Source organism: Pinus tabuliformis, chromosome 9 (assembly GCF_031772625.1).
Source record: "Pinus tabuliformis cultivar Carrire ecotype Pingquan chromosome 9, CPIR1, whole genome shotgun sequence".
Classification (NCBI taxonomy): domain Eukaryota; kingdom Viridiplantae; phylum Streptophyta; class Pinopsida; order Pinales; family Pinaceae; genus Pinus; species Pinus tabuliformis.
Window position 1 is genome coordinate 1,175,521,982 of NC_142307.1, and position 16,504 is coordinate 1,175,538,485.

Below are 16,504 nucleotides of genomic sequence, written 5' to 3' on the forward strand. Positions count from 1 at the left end.
AAATAAAGCTCTCAAGCCATCATTAATAATGTGTTTCAATAACTCAATTATGAAGAACTTTAGAGATAAATCTATTAGTTCCATAAATAATCCCTAAACTACTAAATTATACATTAGATATTCAAAACCTATAACAAGCAAAAATAAATTAAAATATATATACAAACTATTTTAATATAGATATAGCTAATTCACTCATCTTAATATCAAAATGAAATCCATTGATTATATATATATAAATTAATAAGGTTAAATTTTTTTAATCTAGTAGTAAAATATTCAAATAAAATAATGTGCAAATTTTATTAAATTCTTTTATTTTGAATATATTTTTGAGCCAAATTTTAATTCAACCTTGGTACGAGGAAAAATGGCAACTATGCATAATTTAGTTGAGCTGTCTAGATGATATCTCCATTTTACCCCTTTCATTAAACAACACGGTCCAGCAAAGAAACTTGCAACAGCAGGATTGACTATGGTGTAATCTCTGTATAAATGTGTTCCGGTTAATTTAAAAAACCCACAAACTCGGATGCCTCGAGATGGAGCAGCCCTGGTAATGTAGTAGATGCATCATTGACATTAAATATGCAGCAGCCCTGTTCATGGTGGTATTGCATCATTATTAAAGAATCTAATACCATTTTTACTTCATCTTTAATTTCCAATAGTAAATTCATAGTGCGTGTCCCACACAACAGGAATCTTGTAAAACTGACGTTTCGTGTGGCGAATTTCAGTAATCCTATCGAAAAGACTACGCGAGAGGAAGGTCTGTTTCCTGCATTTCTGCGGCGTGAACTCGGCCTGAAGCTTGCGAGCCATTCCGCAAGCGTGAAATTGCTTGCATTTTCCACCGAAGAGGTCTCTGCTTGAAGACATTACTCCTCCCTACACTCAAATTATTTCATTGAAAGCAACAACCAGACGTTCTGGAGACGGATTTGCCAAAAAAAAGGCATGTTATCCAACGTTTCTCTGTTTTTTTTTTGGCATTTAGATGGCAGCTCTAGTGCATAACATCTCCAAAGGTATCCAGAAGAATTGCCTTCTCTGATACCAATTTCCAAAACGGCCGTAGGGGGCATTATAATTTGGAATAAACCCTACAGTTCAAGAGCTCTTTGCCCTTTTAGCAGGTTTCAAACGCGTGACTTGCCTGTGGCAAATATGGATAATCATGATATGTTGAACAATCTGCTGTGCGACGAGCTTCTGGGAGAAATTCTGGGCAGATTGCAGGAGATGTCATACTGTAAAGATGTTTGTCTCGTCTGTCGACGTTGGCTTGTTGTTCAGAGAAGAGTCAAGACCAGTTTGGGATTGTTGGTTCCTGAAAGCACATCAATTTCGTGTTTTGGGTCGTCGGTTCGAATCCTATTGAGGCAATATCCCCAAATTCTGAGGTTGTCGGTGGCGTCTGGCCAGTTGCAGATGGATACAGAACTTTTGGATTATATTCTGGATGCTATAGGTGAAGGCTGCAAGTTTCTGAAGGAATTGCGGTTTGGGGTTGGTCCTGTTACTTGTTATGGCTTGAAAGCCCTGGCCAAAGGCAGTGTTAATTTAACCTCGTTAGAGTTGGTAGGGTTGAGTCCGAGGTTTTTTCCATCATTGACAGAGTTTAAGTCATTGAGAGAGCTCTCCCTTGTCCTCTCTGGGTGGAATTCAATAGAAGATTTCTATGGGATTCCTGATATGCCGTTGTCATTAGAACGATTGTGCTTGGTGGGTATTGGGGTTGGGTATAGAGGTTTGGGATGGATTTGGCGGAATTGCCCAAAATTGTGGAAGTTGGAGTTGTATAGTTGTGAGGGATTTGGGGATTCTGATTCATCGTCCTTTGTAAAAGCCCTGTCTTCTCTCCAAGAACTTCACTTGAGGAGGTGTAGAACTATAGCCAATGATGTCCTGATGCTTGCTGCACAACACTGTCAGACATTGGGGACCCTTGTTTTTTATGATGGAGGGGATACAGAAGGACTCCATGCTGTCGTTCAGCAGTGCCAGAGTCTAGAAGTTTTAGACCTGAGGTTGCCTCTTGATCTTAGCAATGAGGATTTGGCTATTATAGCTGAGAACTGCCAGTCACTTAAAAGCCTTCGTTTGCACAGCTGCTGGCTGGCAACTGGAGTTGGTATGAAATTGCTTGGAGCAAACATGAGATTGTCTCTCGAGGAGTTGGTTTTAGTGAGATGCCGCGCTGTTGTGCAGGAGCCTGGCATATTGACAACACTTGGTCAGCAGCTCAAGTGGCTCAAGAAATTGGATCTTTCTGATAATGATTGTCTGTGTGACAAAGAGTTGGGAGCCATGCTTGCCTCTTGTAAAAGCCTGACAAGTTTACGGTTGTGGCGTTGCAGAGGATTAACAGACATGGTTGTGGCTTCAGTTATCCAAAACTGTCATGTATTAGAAACTATTGATATCATGATATGTGATGGTATTACAACAGAGGCTGTGTTTGCTTTGGTTTTGGGCTCTCCGAAGTTGAGGCAACTTGGAGTAGAGGAGCACAAGATCTCAAAAGTGACTAGGAAATTGGCCTCGAAGAAGAAGATTGTCATCATGAAATCAGAATCAGAGGATTTTATTTTTAAATTTTGAGCTGGCAATGCTCATAATTCAAATGTAACTCTATTTTTAATTAGGCACGCTTGGCTTGGGAGATAATACACTCTCCTAATCACCCTCTCTAAAAGTTTCGTTCTGAGCAGCTCAAGAGATCGGTGTGTTCCAAGCAGCTCAAGGGATTGGTGAACATTACAAGGCCATTGGTTCACCTATGCCTGGTTTGCCTGTCCTGGGTCTGAATTGAAGGTAGGCCTTATTCATTCATGCATTTGCCATTGGCTCATAATTAGATAGGAACCTGTGTAATTCAGTGTTGTTTCAATGGTTCATCTCACTCAAATCGCATTACACTGTCTCGGTCTGTAAAAGCAATATGTATTTCAATTTATTGGAACTCAAAAAGTTTTACTTCGTACATGTAGGAAGATCTAAAGTGTGGTTTCCAAAATTGTAATTGCTCTGTTCAGCGCCTAAAAGTTGGGCTGCAAATAAATTGCAATATTTATCAATTATAGTTCAGTGATTGGCATTTCACTGGTTTGTTTGAAGCAAATAACCTACAAACAGTTCTCCATGTTGAACTCTGTAGATTGTAGAAGATTGTATTGTATAAAAAATGAAACAATTTCATTTATGTGACAAGATATTTCAGGTCAGAAGATCAACTATAAGAAAAGAAAATCTACAGATGTCCAGATATTCTGTTTTGTTCCTCGTTGTATTCAAGTTGGTGTCTGACATTATATCATTGGTGTCCAAGGCTACGAGACCATATTAATATTTTATTGAAATAGTTTGAAAGTTTTAGAATGAATTCATGTGTTGGCTTGTACCAAGTTCATTGTAAACATGATTTTATCACTGAATTTAATATTGATAGTAATTGATGATTCATTGCCTGCCAACCTCATAATGTATTTAGTATCTACCTTTGGCATCTGAATGCTACCTTTTCACTGTGATGGTTTTTTTAGATCAGTATTATTGCATGGGACTTCGGCATTTTCAGGTTACAAACATAAAAATAAAGGTATGGAAGTGGTGTTGCAGCTTGCCTTTCTAAAAGCCATACAATTCAGAGTTGATTAATGAAGGGATTCTCGCACAAGTACATTTCAACGTGAATGAATTTATTCTAAAGCTTTAGGATTGAAACATAACTTTGTGCTTATTGGACACCTTCACATCTGCCATATTTAATCAAATTGAACCAAAATAGTTGCTTCATAACTCTATGATATGAATTATTTTTTTCCTCCATTCAATCATTTAATATTCAGAATGTGTCCTGAATTTGTATGCATATCTGAAGAAAAGGAAATTAGATCAGTTTGCCTTTGATATGTTGGGAGAATGGAAGGCACATTATTTCACAATGGATGTACTACCTAATTTAAATAAATATAAGAGTTTAAATAAGTTTGATACTGCTCTTACCATTTTCAATGGAAGGCACATTATTTCACAATGGATGTACTACCTAATTTAAATAAATATAAGAGTTTAAATAAGTTTGATACTGCTCTTACCATTTTCAGGGCATGTTTTAGAAATTAGTATGTTATAAATTTTATAAGAGTTTACATAAGTTTGATACTGCTCTTACCATTTTCCGGGCATGTTTTAGAAATTAGTATGTTATAAATTTTCTGTTAGCAGTATTATTTATTTTACCATTGTCACAAATAATTTTTGTTTTAATAGTCTTTAGTAGAAACATTGAAAAACATAACATTTAGCACATCTTATTCTGAATGTGCTTTTAACTTTATAACAAAATTTATTCATAATTATTTGCCATATATTTTTAAAATAATGTTAATGGTTTTTATGTTATAAATGACATACACATGTATCAGTGGTGGATTTCTTGTTCCATTGTTCAGAAATTTCTTTCCACCGGTAACCCTGTGAAAATGGGGTTGATGTTGAATTTCTTATGCAATAATTCAATTGAAAACTAAATACATATCAAACATATTAATAAGTTTCTGTTTCTTGTTGTACCAAGTATCATATTGACAATTGAAAGTGGCTTTATTAAAAAGCAACTAGACTTTTAACCATGGAAGACAATGAGATAGGCCACACTGTTCATCATCGTGCACTATAATTGATTAAAAATTATGTGTATTTCGCACTTACATACCTAATATAATATGATTGAACTCAAAGTTGAGAATATTTACTTGGAACTTACTCCCGGAATAATCATATCCATATTGTATTTACTTATAATGAGCTAATAATGTCTATGTTGTGTTAATATTTAGTAATGTATTTCTGAGATTAATTTTCTTGCATTGTATATATATATTCCTCCAGACACGTTTTATATTTTTAAAAGGTCCAATCATCGTAAATTCTGCATAGCATAGTAACTATGCAGTTTAATTTTCATTCGTGTATATATATATATATATATATAAAAGTTGAATCATCATAAATGTTGCGAGCCATATGTCTTTTTATAAGTTTTGGGTTAATAATATCTTTATAAATTTATGGGTTAATAATATGATAATTAGGATATGGAACATCGAAGAAGTAAATTAGTAAATGTTTTAAATTTATTAAAAATATATTGTTATTTTATTTATATATTTTTGACAATGAAAACAATTTTTCAAGATAATTTTATAGATGTTTTGGGGTGAATTTTTAACATAGTGTATTAGTTAAAATTGACAATCATGAATTAGTATATGAATTATTGAAAATGTTTGACCACATTTTAGGATTATGTTGGAATTTATTTGTTATTGGCAACAAAGTTTTTCATCATGTCACCTATAGGAATTGAGCTTCAATGTGGAGGCTCCCAATCATTCCTCCCAACCACTCATATAAACCCAATCGACCCTTTTAATCCAAACTTATAATATTACACAAAAATATTGAAGCTTTTTTCAATCCGAAGGTATAAGGTTATAGGTAAATGGCTCTTATTTAGTTGCAAAGTGAATAGTCTTAAGTTGATCATCTTTCTTTGCTTATTATGTATTGAAGAGTCATTTTTCAACTTAATGATTGTTGAAATAAATATTATATTTTAATAGTTAATTAGATGTTAGACAATAAGCATTAATAATGTCACTTGGACTTTAGGTTATTTTATGCTTTTATGTTTTATTTCACTTTGGTGAGTTTTTTGGTTCTATCCCACATTCATAAAGTGGGTTAGCTCAACTAGCTAGACCTTTATCAAAAAGCTTTTGCTTTCTTATTATTAATGCAATTTTGTTTTTCTTTGTGTTCATGCTATTATTATATGGTATCAGATCTACATTCTTGAAGCCGTATCAACGCTGTCAACAATGTTCAGCCTTTGTTTGTGACTTCAATACTTGGGTGTGATGGAATTTTTGCAAGCATGAATAACTAGGTATTGTTTTTAGTAGGGACAAATCAAGGCGTCACCATTATGACACATTTTAGAACAGAAAAGGGCTCACATCGTCAAAACCAAGTATTATTTAGTTTTTAATTTCAAAGTAAAATATGTAGGTTTCGTTAATTTTCCACTGTTCTATGTTGTTACAATCACTTTAGTCCAATTTTTTTTCAATTAGCAATTTTTTTTCAAAACAATTTAATCTTCCAATGATCAATAACAATTGTAGATAGAACAATAAATGCAATATACAATAGAAGACAAACAAAAGAAATAACAAGAGACACCAGGATTGGTCAAAGACTAAGGAAAAACCACTATAGGGAAAACCCTTTCAAATTCTTCTTATTAGATTGCCATAAAATGTTTAGCAAAGTGACAGTACAATGTTCCAATTCACCAATCAAAAGACTATCCAACAAAACCAACCAAAAAATATCCAAGAGATGAGCTAGTAGACAAATCTGATCCAAGTCGAAGTCTCCAAAATTGATCCAATTTTGTGGTCAGTGATCAAAGTCTGTGGTCAACAGTAAAAAATATCTTAAGTCATAGCCGTAGGTATCTAATGATCACCAATGCGGTTGTAGCCCTTCAGCAACATGGAACACCCTATCAAGGGAGTGACTGTAGTCAAGATTTCCTCGTTCCAACCCTGCAACTCCATATCACTTTCTCCTTCTTGCACATTTGAGCTCAGACCCTGCAATTTTACACGTGTACGAACCAATTGAAAGAAGAGAGAGAGAAGAAGATGCTTGATGTGCTGTCCAAATGAGGTTGAATTTTCTTGTATTTATATGCTTCTAAGGGTGCCCAATTTCTCTTTAAAGCCGACCTATACTTTTGTGCACATGTGGGTTTTCTCCTTAAAAATACATTTTTCCTTAACCAAATTAAATTCTTCCAAGGGCTAAGAGGGGATTTATTGATGAGGAAGGTTGTCCAAAGGAGGGAATTTGTCCCTAAGATGCCAAATTAATAGTTTTAACTCTATTAAATTATTTGGTACAAATAGATTCTTAATAATACAAAAAAGATGCAATGACACGCTCATACGTTAACACATAGATTTTACCCTGGAAACCTTAGTTGGGAAAACTAGAAAGAGTTTTCAATATATTCTTCTTTATAATATTACAATAAAATAAATATATCTTGTGATATCCATAAATTACCAATCCATTTACCCTGGATTAGAATACAATGTTAGGTAAACTTGACTCGGGGAAAAAGTCAAAGTTGATCAGGTCACCAGTAGTGGTTTTGGGCCCATGGGATTTTGGTTTCCCATGGTTTTATGCCCATGGAATTCATGTAATGGAGACTTTGAAAGGCTGGGAGGAACTCTATTGTAATGGGATAGGGATGTGGATGATGAAGGCTCACTTGGCTAGCTTGGTCGAGTTTTGGCCAAGGGAACTAATGGAATCCCATTAGCTAGGTTTCTTCCTAGAGTTAGGGTTTTCCTAGGGTAAATACCGTGTGGAATTCCGTTAGCTAGGCTTTCCCCTAGAGTTGGGGTTTTCCCAGGGTAAATATTGTGTTCATTCTATTTACGCTTTGTGTTTTGTTGCTAGTTTAATTTTCCTTAGTAAATATTGTTTCTCTTCGGTAAAAATTCCACATTTGGTGTCAGAGCAAGATATTAGATAAAGGTTTATATGGCCTAATGAATAAAGCATTGTGTAGGTTTAACATTTCCAGTTTAGTTTATCACATATTGATATGAAGTTGAGAGCCATGGTAGTGAACAGATGATTCAAGTGCATGCCAGTGCAGAGTATGGCAATGTGAAGCACAACATGTGCGGATGAGCCATGGTGACGAGGTTGTGGGAATGATGGTATTGTGGATGGGGATTTACTAGATCATGTACATGGTGAAAGCAATGGATCAACGAGGCAAATGGTTTATGGAGCTAGGTAGGGGTTCGTTCTAACCGAACCAGGTGTCGAAGAACTACAAGTTTGAGAAGCTGAGGGATCAAGGAGGTGGCTCAGGTGCTCATGGATGCCCTGGTGGAGAACAACGCCCTGGAGCTCCTTGTTCAGAACTTCTCCTAAATCTATGATAGAAATTATGATGATTTGGTTGTGGTTTACAACACCTTGGCCATGGGAAAATATGATTGTGCTTAGCCCCACGATGTCAGAGTTCATCTTCTAGAAGATGACGCTTTTGTGGTGGAATCAACCCCAAGATGTGAAGAGGAAGTGTAGATTGTGAATTGGAGAATTCTTGGCCAATTTCACAAGGTGAACCTAATAATGCGACATATGTAATTGTTGTTGTGATAGGAGGAAGACGGGAGTCATTAATATCTGAATTTCTAGTACCCCAAAACAAGGTAAGAGGAAAGACTGCAGTCCCTCCATTTGTATGGGATGAAAAGAAATTGTGAGATATGTTCAAGCTTATGAAAAATCGTTTTAGATGATGAAGACATCATAGACATCCTTGTGTACTAAAATATCAAATGAGAGCCGGAAAAAGGGTGGCGATTTTAATAGTGGTATTTTTTAGTAGCATAGACTGCAGTTTAGGGTGATTGGTTTTGTAGATTATAGTTTGGCCCTATACAAAATAGGCACAAAGAATGAAGGGTTAAAATCGCATGAGCCATGAGTCAACCAACAAAATACACAACCACTTAGTGCATGTACAAGTGCAAAACCCAAAAGATGGAAAATTTCATCTTGACCTCGTAGAGTGACACAAGTTTTTGCCAAGAATGAGAACGAACCTATGGAGAGGTGATCGAGTGGGCTAGGGGAATGAGTGCCTTAGTGAGCGCATGGATGTCCCATGTTAATGTAAATTTGAGATCAAGAATATATTTGAAAGGATTTGACTAGGAAAGTTTCAATTTGATAGCAACAATGAAACACACACACACACACACATATAATGGAATTTAAATTTTTAATTGCATGTAAATGGGCATACTATTGTACATCCTGGTAAGGCATGCATACCTGTAGGAAATCACTAGTAAATTCTAGTGTTAGACCTAGGTGATATGGGGCACGTTGAGTTAATAGATACCCTGAGTGTAAACTTTGAGGGGGGTAAGGGCTAGAGTGAGTAGGGTTGACTCAGTTGGCTAGTTTGGACGGATTTGGTCTAGAGAAATCCCAAGTCAAGGTTTAAGGGGAGTTGTTAGGTAAACTTGAATCAAGGAAAGAATCAAATTTGACCTGGTCCTCATTAGTGGTTTTGGGCCCATGGTTTTTTGGTTTCCCATGCTTTTGTGCCCATGGAATTCATATAATGGAGCCTTTAAAAGGTTGGGAGGAACTCTATCGTAATGGGCTAGGGGATGTGAGCAGTGAAGGCTCACTTCGCTGGCTTGGCCAAGTTTGGGCCAAGGGAGCTAATGGAATTCCTTTAGCTTGGCTTTTCCCCGGAGTTGGGGTTTTCCTAGGGTAAATACTGTGTTCATTGTATTTATGCTTTGTGTTTTCTGGCTAGTTTAATTTTCCTCTTTGTAAATATTGTTTCTCTTAAGTAAAATTTCTACATATAATTTTAGTTCATTAATCAGAGTTACAAAACCATGGGTTAAACCACCATGTGCCAAAAAACTACTAAAAACAAAAACCATGTGCTAAAAACCCTGAAAAAATTACACAAAAAATGCCCTTTTTCTTCAAGGGCGCTACCCCAAATCCTTGAGCAGGGGGGCTTCCACCTCTCTATGACCTCCTGCTATGATCGGTACAATGTACAATGCATGGGAGTATCATGCAAAGAATATAACACATACTCAACATTCTTGTGTTTGTTGTTTTCTTTGCATACAGATGGTTGCAGTAGTACATGATCAACAATCTAGGGAAATAATACCTATTATTTTTCTACGCCAAGATAACTTCTTAGAACTTCTTAGTGCTCATAGATTTTGTTAATGAATCTGTAACTTTCTTCAATGTGTCCACCTTTTCTAGTAACACCTTCATCTCTTCAATCATATCTCCCACAAACTGATATCTTCAACCTAGTATACATTAACAAAGTCATGTATGTCCAACACTTTGTCTAATTTTGGTATTTCTTGGTAGTACAATCCATAACTACTAGTGCCACACATATACTTGAATATTATTTTTACCATAGTCCAATGTTCCTTCCTATCTTTTGACATATACCTGCTCAATACTTCCACTACATGTGTAATTTATGGTCATAAAAACCATTTGATACATCAAACTTATAATTGGCACACTAATGTATGGAACATGGGACATGTCCTCTTCCTCTTCTTATGCCTTGGGACATTGATTTGTAGATAACTTTACATCTACATGAATAGGGACTTTCATTGGTTTACATGCCTGCATAAGAAATGTATGCAATAGTGTCTCGACATACTTCCTTAGATTCAACTAGTGTTTCCTCTTTGCCCATCTATTTTAATTTGTATGCCCAAAATGAAATTTGCAGAATCAATATTCTTCATGTCAAATTTAGAGGACATTTGAGTTTTCACTTCCTAGATGATTTCCATATGATTTCCAATCAACAACATATCATCCACATATAAGAACAAATGAATAAGATGATCACCAACTAATTTGAAATGCACAAAGTGATCCAATTTTCTCCTTATGAAGCCGAGTCCCAATATATAAGCATTATAATTTTGATACCACATCATTGGTGATTTATTTAACCCATAGAGTGACATTTTCAGCCCTCATATAAGCTATTTCTTTCCCTTCACCGCAAGCCTTCTAGCCACATCATGTAGGCTTTTTCTTCTAGATCCCCATATGTAGGAATGCTATATTCACATCCATTTGTTCTACTTCAAAATAAGAAGCAACAACAAAAAATAAAATTAATCTAATAGAAATTCACTTAGAAACAAGAGAAAAAACCGCATCAAAGTAAATTTCCTATACTTGGGAATAACATTTTGCTACTAAGGTTTGTATTTCTCCACTTTTCCTTCTACATTTAACTTTATCTTAAACACCCATTTGTAGCTAATGGGATTTCTTCTAGTTGGAAACTCCACTAAATTACAAGCCTTATTTTTTCCCAATATTGACATTGCTTCAACCATGGCCTTTTTTACAAAATTTTCCATCCTCTGAATTCACTATCTCCCTAATAATTCTAGGATAATAATCAATAATAAATAAAGAAAAGTTTGTATGGAATCCGGTGGAGTATACCTTTCTATCTACCTTCTCTCTCGAATCAATCTCCTCAATACTATAGTACATGGTTTTTATTCTTATAATTATTTGTGTTCTTGTATAGAGTATGATTCATCATCCTTCAATTCAAACTCTATCTTCTCTGGTTCTTTCTTCCTTGGTAGGACTTCCTCTTTGACAAGATCCTTGATTTCTCTAAATACCACACCTTAACTATCCACAACCTTCTTAGTTTCTAGGTTTTAAAGCTTATAACCTTTCAAACCATCTTTATATCCAATAAAGATACACTTTTCAACTTTCTTATCTAGCTTACACCTATTCTCCTTTGGATGGTGAACATAAGCATCACAACCAAATGCCCTGAAATGTTTAAGAGATAGTTTCTTACCAGTCCATACCTCATGTGGAGTCTTGCCATATAGTGCTAATGAAATAAATCTATTTACTATGTAACACATAATGCTCATTGCCTCTGCCCATAATCCCTTTCCTAACATGGCACCACTGAGCATGCTCCTTTATTTTTCCATCAATGTTATGTTCATCCATTTTGCAAATCCATTTTTCTAAGGTGTGTATGGAGTACTATTTTTCCTTTCTATACCACACTTCTTATAGAATTATTTGAATTCATTATCATATAATTATGCACCATTATATGTCCTCAACACCTTAATTTTCTTCTCTATCTAATTTTCCACAGGAGCCTTAAACTCTTTGATTTTTTCAAAGACTTCAAATTTCTTCATGAGGAAATAAATCCATGTATTCCTTGAGAATTCATCTATAAATGAGACATAAGACACAAATTTACCCAGTGATGGAACCAACAAAGGTCCAAACACATCATTATGCACTGACTATAATATTCTCTCTACCCTCATAGCGCTAGAGGAGAATCTTACTCAATTATGCTTCCCATATAAAAAATGTTTATAGAAATTAAAATATAGAGATTAATTAAATCTTCCTTCTACCATACCATTACGATGTGGTAATTGAAGGCCCTTCCCTTCAATATTCCCTAGTTTTAGATGTCACAACATAGTTTTTCCTCTAGAGACTGTACACGTTTTTCCTTATTTAGATATGCTCTTAGGAACAAAGTTGTTTCATCCATTACTAATAGTGCTTCCCAACAATTTATACAAATTTCCAATTCAAGATCCCCTCAACAATACGGTTTATCCTCAAACGATCTTGTAGGTATCCTTTTCAAACAGTAAATTTGCACTTGCATTTTTCATCTTGATTACAAAAGAAATTTATAACCAATCCTAGGATGTGCAACACATCAAGGAGTTTTCTAATCCATCCACCCATGAGCTTAAACTTGAATTTTCTTCATCTTATGATTCTAGTTGTCAAGTCATCTCCAAGGAAAAAATAAGTGCCATCATATATTTCATATTTTCAAAACTACACCATGTGAGGAGTCATATGAAAGGATGTCCCATCTCACGATATATAGCCTAGTACACATCCCATTTCCTTCACCTGAGAATGTTTTTACTTCTATATAAGGATCATCATCAGAAACCATCTCACGATATATAGCTTAGTACATAATATTTTGTCACACCTCCTGCACTTCCCTGTGACATGCCCCAAAGTTCCTGAAACATGACCATTATACAGTATACTCATCCATGTATACAACTCATATCCCTCCTAAGACTTTGATTGGAAAATGCCTTGAGCTTTCCCTAAAGAAATGCTCTTAAAATCCTGAAATGAGGATCATTTCTCTTATAAGACTTAAAACAATTATGCTCACCTGTTGCACTATACTTGACCAACGATGGCATCGCTCTATTCCCTTGCATACCCGCGATGATCCCAAAAAGGTAATTTTCCCAAAGAGGATGAGAAGCTTTGTGATCTAGAAGCTTCCAGAGCGAAGAGCTGGAGGTTGTTTCACATAGATGAGGTCGAATGCTCTCAACTTGGCCTCTTTTTCTTATCCCTATGAGCTACCTCCTTGAGATGAGGGCCTAATCCTATCTTTGGAAAAGTCCTAACTCTCTTTCCCAGCCTATAAATTCATCCTCTCCCATTACCAAATGGTTGGTCTATGTCTATTCTCATCCTTATGTTAAGGTTGTGCCTAGAGGTTATTCATTAGACTTGGAGGAGTGCTTGGAGAGTTCTTGGCTTGGACTTGGATTACCACTCAAGGAGAGCCTTTCAACATCAAGGCTTTGGTTGTAAGATTCCCTTTATTTCTTAATAATATACAACTTCTAGTTCATATTCCCAAAATATATATGTTCATGTATTATTTAGCTTGACATTCCTTGATCAGTTAAGTAGGTTGTTATTGGATTTTCTATTGGTTTTGGCATGCTTTGTTGTCTCTTGATCACTTGTGCAGGTACATAAACACTGAGAGAAGAAGGAACAAGTCTGTGACAAAAGTGGTTCGAGGCCCTCAATAAAGGAAATTAGAATAGCATCAGAACGAGGTAGGCCATCTCCTTCATTCTTCTTTTCAATAATAACCTAGGAATATGTTTAGTTGATTGTCACTTCATTTGCTAGACCCACTCATTGGGCTAGAGGGATCGTCTCTATCCATAGAGATGATTAACCTTGTCAACAAAATGGCGACTCCGATGGGGAGCCTATGATCCTTTCCTTCTCATTCTTCACCTTGTATTTTGACGATTTTGATCAACCATTCATTCCTAGACTTAATTGTTTGTTTATAGTCAGTCTCACTCTCTGGTATATGCTTGAAGGTTGTTGATTTGAGTTGTTCTTGAAGATTTTGTGTTTTTTTTTCTTTCCCATCGTGCTTTGATCCCTAAAAGTCGTGATGATATTGCAAATTTTTTGATTACAGTAGTGATGATCGCTGCTTTTCTCTTAATAGGTGCGATGATAGCAAAAGTTAAAGAAAATTAGGGTTTGTATTCTTGTTTTCAATTCTTTTGCCTTCTCCCAGTAATTTACCACTATGTTTTTAGTTCACTCTTTCCTTCTCCGGTTGCAATTGCCTCTTAACTTGGTTTGAGTAAGTTTGAAGTTTGATTAGCCTTTTATGATTTCTAGGTCTTCTAGGTCATTCTTCATCCACTCATTGGTCTTCTCATCAAAGATCAATTACCTATGTTAAAGAGTCTTTTGTGTGTTTGGGCATCTTATGCAAATCACTTTTGGTTCTTGTGTCTTAAGTTGTTTTCATTGGTGTCAGATTGAGTAGATACTGTGAAAGTCGCTTAAGTTTTGTTTGAAAAACAATAGATTACAAATTGATTGTCTCATTTGAATCGAAAGGAGGTGTTTGCTTTGAGTTTGTGTTTCGAAAAGCGAAAGTGAAAGTATTTGTCTTTTCATAGTTTTTGAAGCATTTTTTGTTTCATTCAAATCATTAATGTGAAAGATATTTTCATGTTTGTTGGCTTGCTTGCATTCTCTTTTACATTTTTCCACTTGATTACATTGATTGCGGTTAAGTGAAAAAGAAAAATCATCATTATATCTTAAGGTAGTTTTACTTAAGGTTTTGTTTTGGCATTGCATTTGCTTATCATATGAAAGATTAGATTTCATGTTTTGCATTTAGCATTTTTTCTTGTTTGATGCATGATTTGGGTGATCTTATTCCCTACATAGATAGCTTTCATCAAATTGAAGGATTTCATTTCATCATTTAGTTGCATTTTAGGAACAGGTAACATCGTTAAGGCCTTGAAATCGAAACATAATTCCAAGATCAACTTTAAAATATATCAATTAATCTAAGGAGCATTTGAAACATTAACGTTCATACTTAGTGGTCTAGGCTAGAGACGTGTTCCGACATCTATAAAACTTAGCAGCTGTCGTTTGCTTCAGCATTAGACAGTGCTAGCACGGACTTGTGCTCCCTGTACCGTCATGTATATAAAGGGAGACCCTCATAGGTTGCAAACATTTATCCATAGGAAGATGAGTTTTCTGCCCTGTAAACATGATGCACCAAACAAAACATTCAGGGAGACTTCCTGCACGTATGTCAAGTCCTTGGTAAATTTATTTGCTAAGGTCTATATTGCAGTTCATGGTTACTTGGTACTCCTTTTGCCTAGAGTCACTTGAGTAGTCATTTCGATCTTTTTTGACTCTTTAAATTTGAAAAGATCATCGATAAACTTGTCCTTTCAAGCTTGCTAAACCATCAAAAGTGACTAGAGTCACCTTTTTGTCCTTTTCTCGACTCTTAAAAGATAAAGGAAAAGTTTTTGTTTCTAAAAATAACTGTCACGATAAACATGTTGAACCTAAGTAGTTACTTCTTGGACCAATATTGAGTAATTCCCTGTTAATTTCAAGATTGTTAATTAAGCCCTCAACAAATCTACTTTCCTTTTCTGTTCTTGGGAGGAAGTCATTGTGGCTGAACCATTGAGTTCATCTCATAGTTACCCTTCATTGTTTGATACTGAAGGGTCCTCCCAAGGAGTTCATTCAAAGCTTCCTCAGTCACTTGAAGATCAAGGTTTTGAACTTGGGATTATTCCAAGTATCCAACCTCTTTCTTCTTGTCCACCTTCGTTGGATTCTTGGTCACCTCAAGAATCTGATCTTGATACCCTTGATAATCATATACAGACCCCTGAGAGTCCGCAGACTCTTGGGAGTCCATAGAGGCTTGTTATTTATTTGTCGAATCCGTTATTCGATCATGTTGTGATATCTCCTCAACGTCCTTATAGTCCTTAAGATCAGACTGGTATTCCTTTGGAGTTATCTCCTTGTACATCTCGGGTTCCACGTCACCAATTGTTTCCATCTATGGAGTCAGAAGGTGAAATACCAACCTCTTCTCCGGGTCATTCAAAAGTTTTTTCTACCCATACTCCTCATGTCGATGATGAGAAAGGATATGAATTTCCTCCAGAAGGCTTTCCTTATACAGGAAGAGTCTCGTCTCTCACTTTCCATGAACTAGTGGACCCATGTTGCCACTTGGTTATACAACCTTAGCTCAGTTAGCTTCACATACTCCTATTGCCTCGTCATTATATCAAAATCCCATTTGTTCTTCAAATTCTATGCCTACATCTGGTCTGTTCATTCCAAACATGACCTCTCGAACTTCTGTACAAACTATGGTCACATCAGTTTCGGTTCAGCCTACGAGTCCATCACATTCTGTCTCGTTGTTTCAACCGACCCTTCCGGTACAACCGGATTTTTCAAGTTAGGTTTTAGTTAGTTCTTCCACCCCTTTGTCAAGTGGAAAAAATGTGCCACCTCCTGGGAGGTAGGATCCAAATACTCCTTTTGTGTCAGGTGAAACCAATGTGAGTGGATTACAAAATCACATGGTTGGAGTGAATCAACCTTATTATGGTGGTATTCATAGCCCTGTTGG

General features: G+C 35.8%; 1 protein-coding gene across 3 annotated transcripts; it reads left to right on the plus strand.

Moving 5' to 3' along the window:
- The first annotated feature begins 423 nt into the window (after positions 1-423).
- LOC149152765 (F-box/LRR-repeat protein 4-like) lies at positions 424-3,096 on the plus strand. 3 transcript variants are annotated; one of them, XM_089440364.1, is made up of 2 exons: positions 424-559; positions 744-3,096. In XM_089440364.1, exon 2 carries the CDS (start codon positions 1,174-1,176, stop codon positions 2,608-2,610), a length of 1,437 nt encoding a protein of 478 aa, XP_089296490.1. In that variant the 5' UTR covers positions 424-559; positions 744-1,173; the 3' UTR covers positions 2,611-3,096. The 3 variants fall into 3 exon arrangements, with proteins under 3 accessions (XP_089296490.1, XP_089296492.1, XP_089296491.1); XM_089440366.1 differs by having other exon boundaries at positions 506-614; XM_089440365.1 differs by having other exon boundaries at positions 509-611.
- The last annotated feature ends 13,408 nt before the right edge of the window (positions 3,097-16,504 follow it).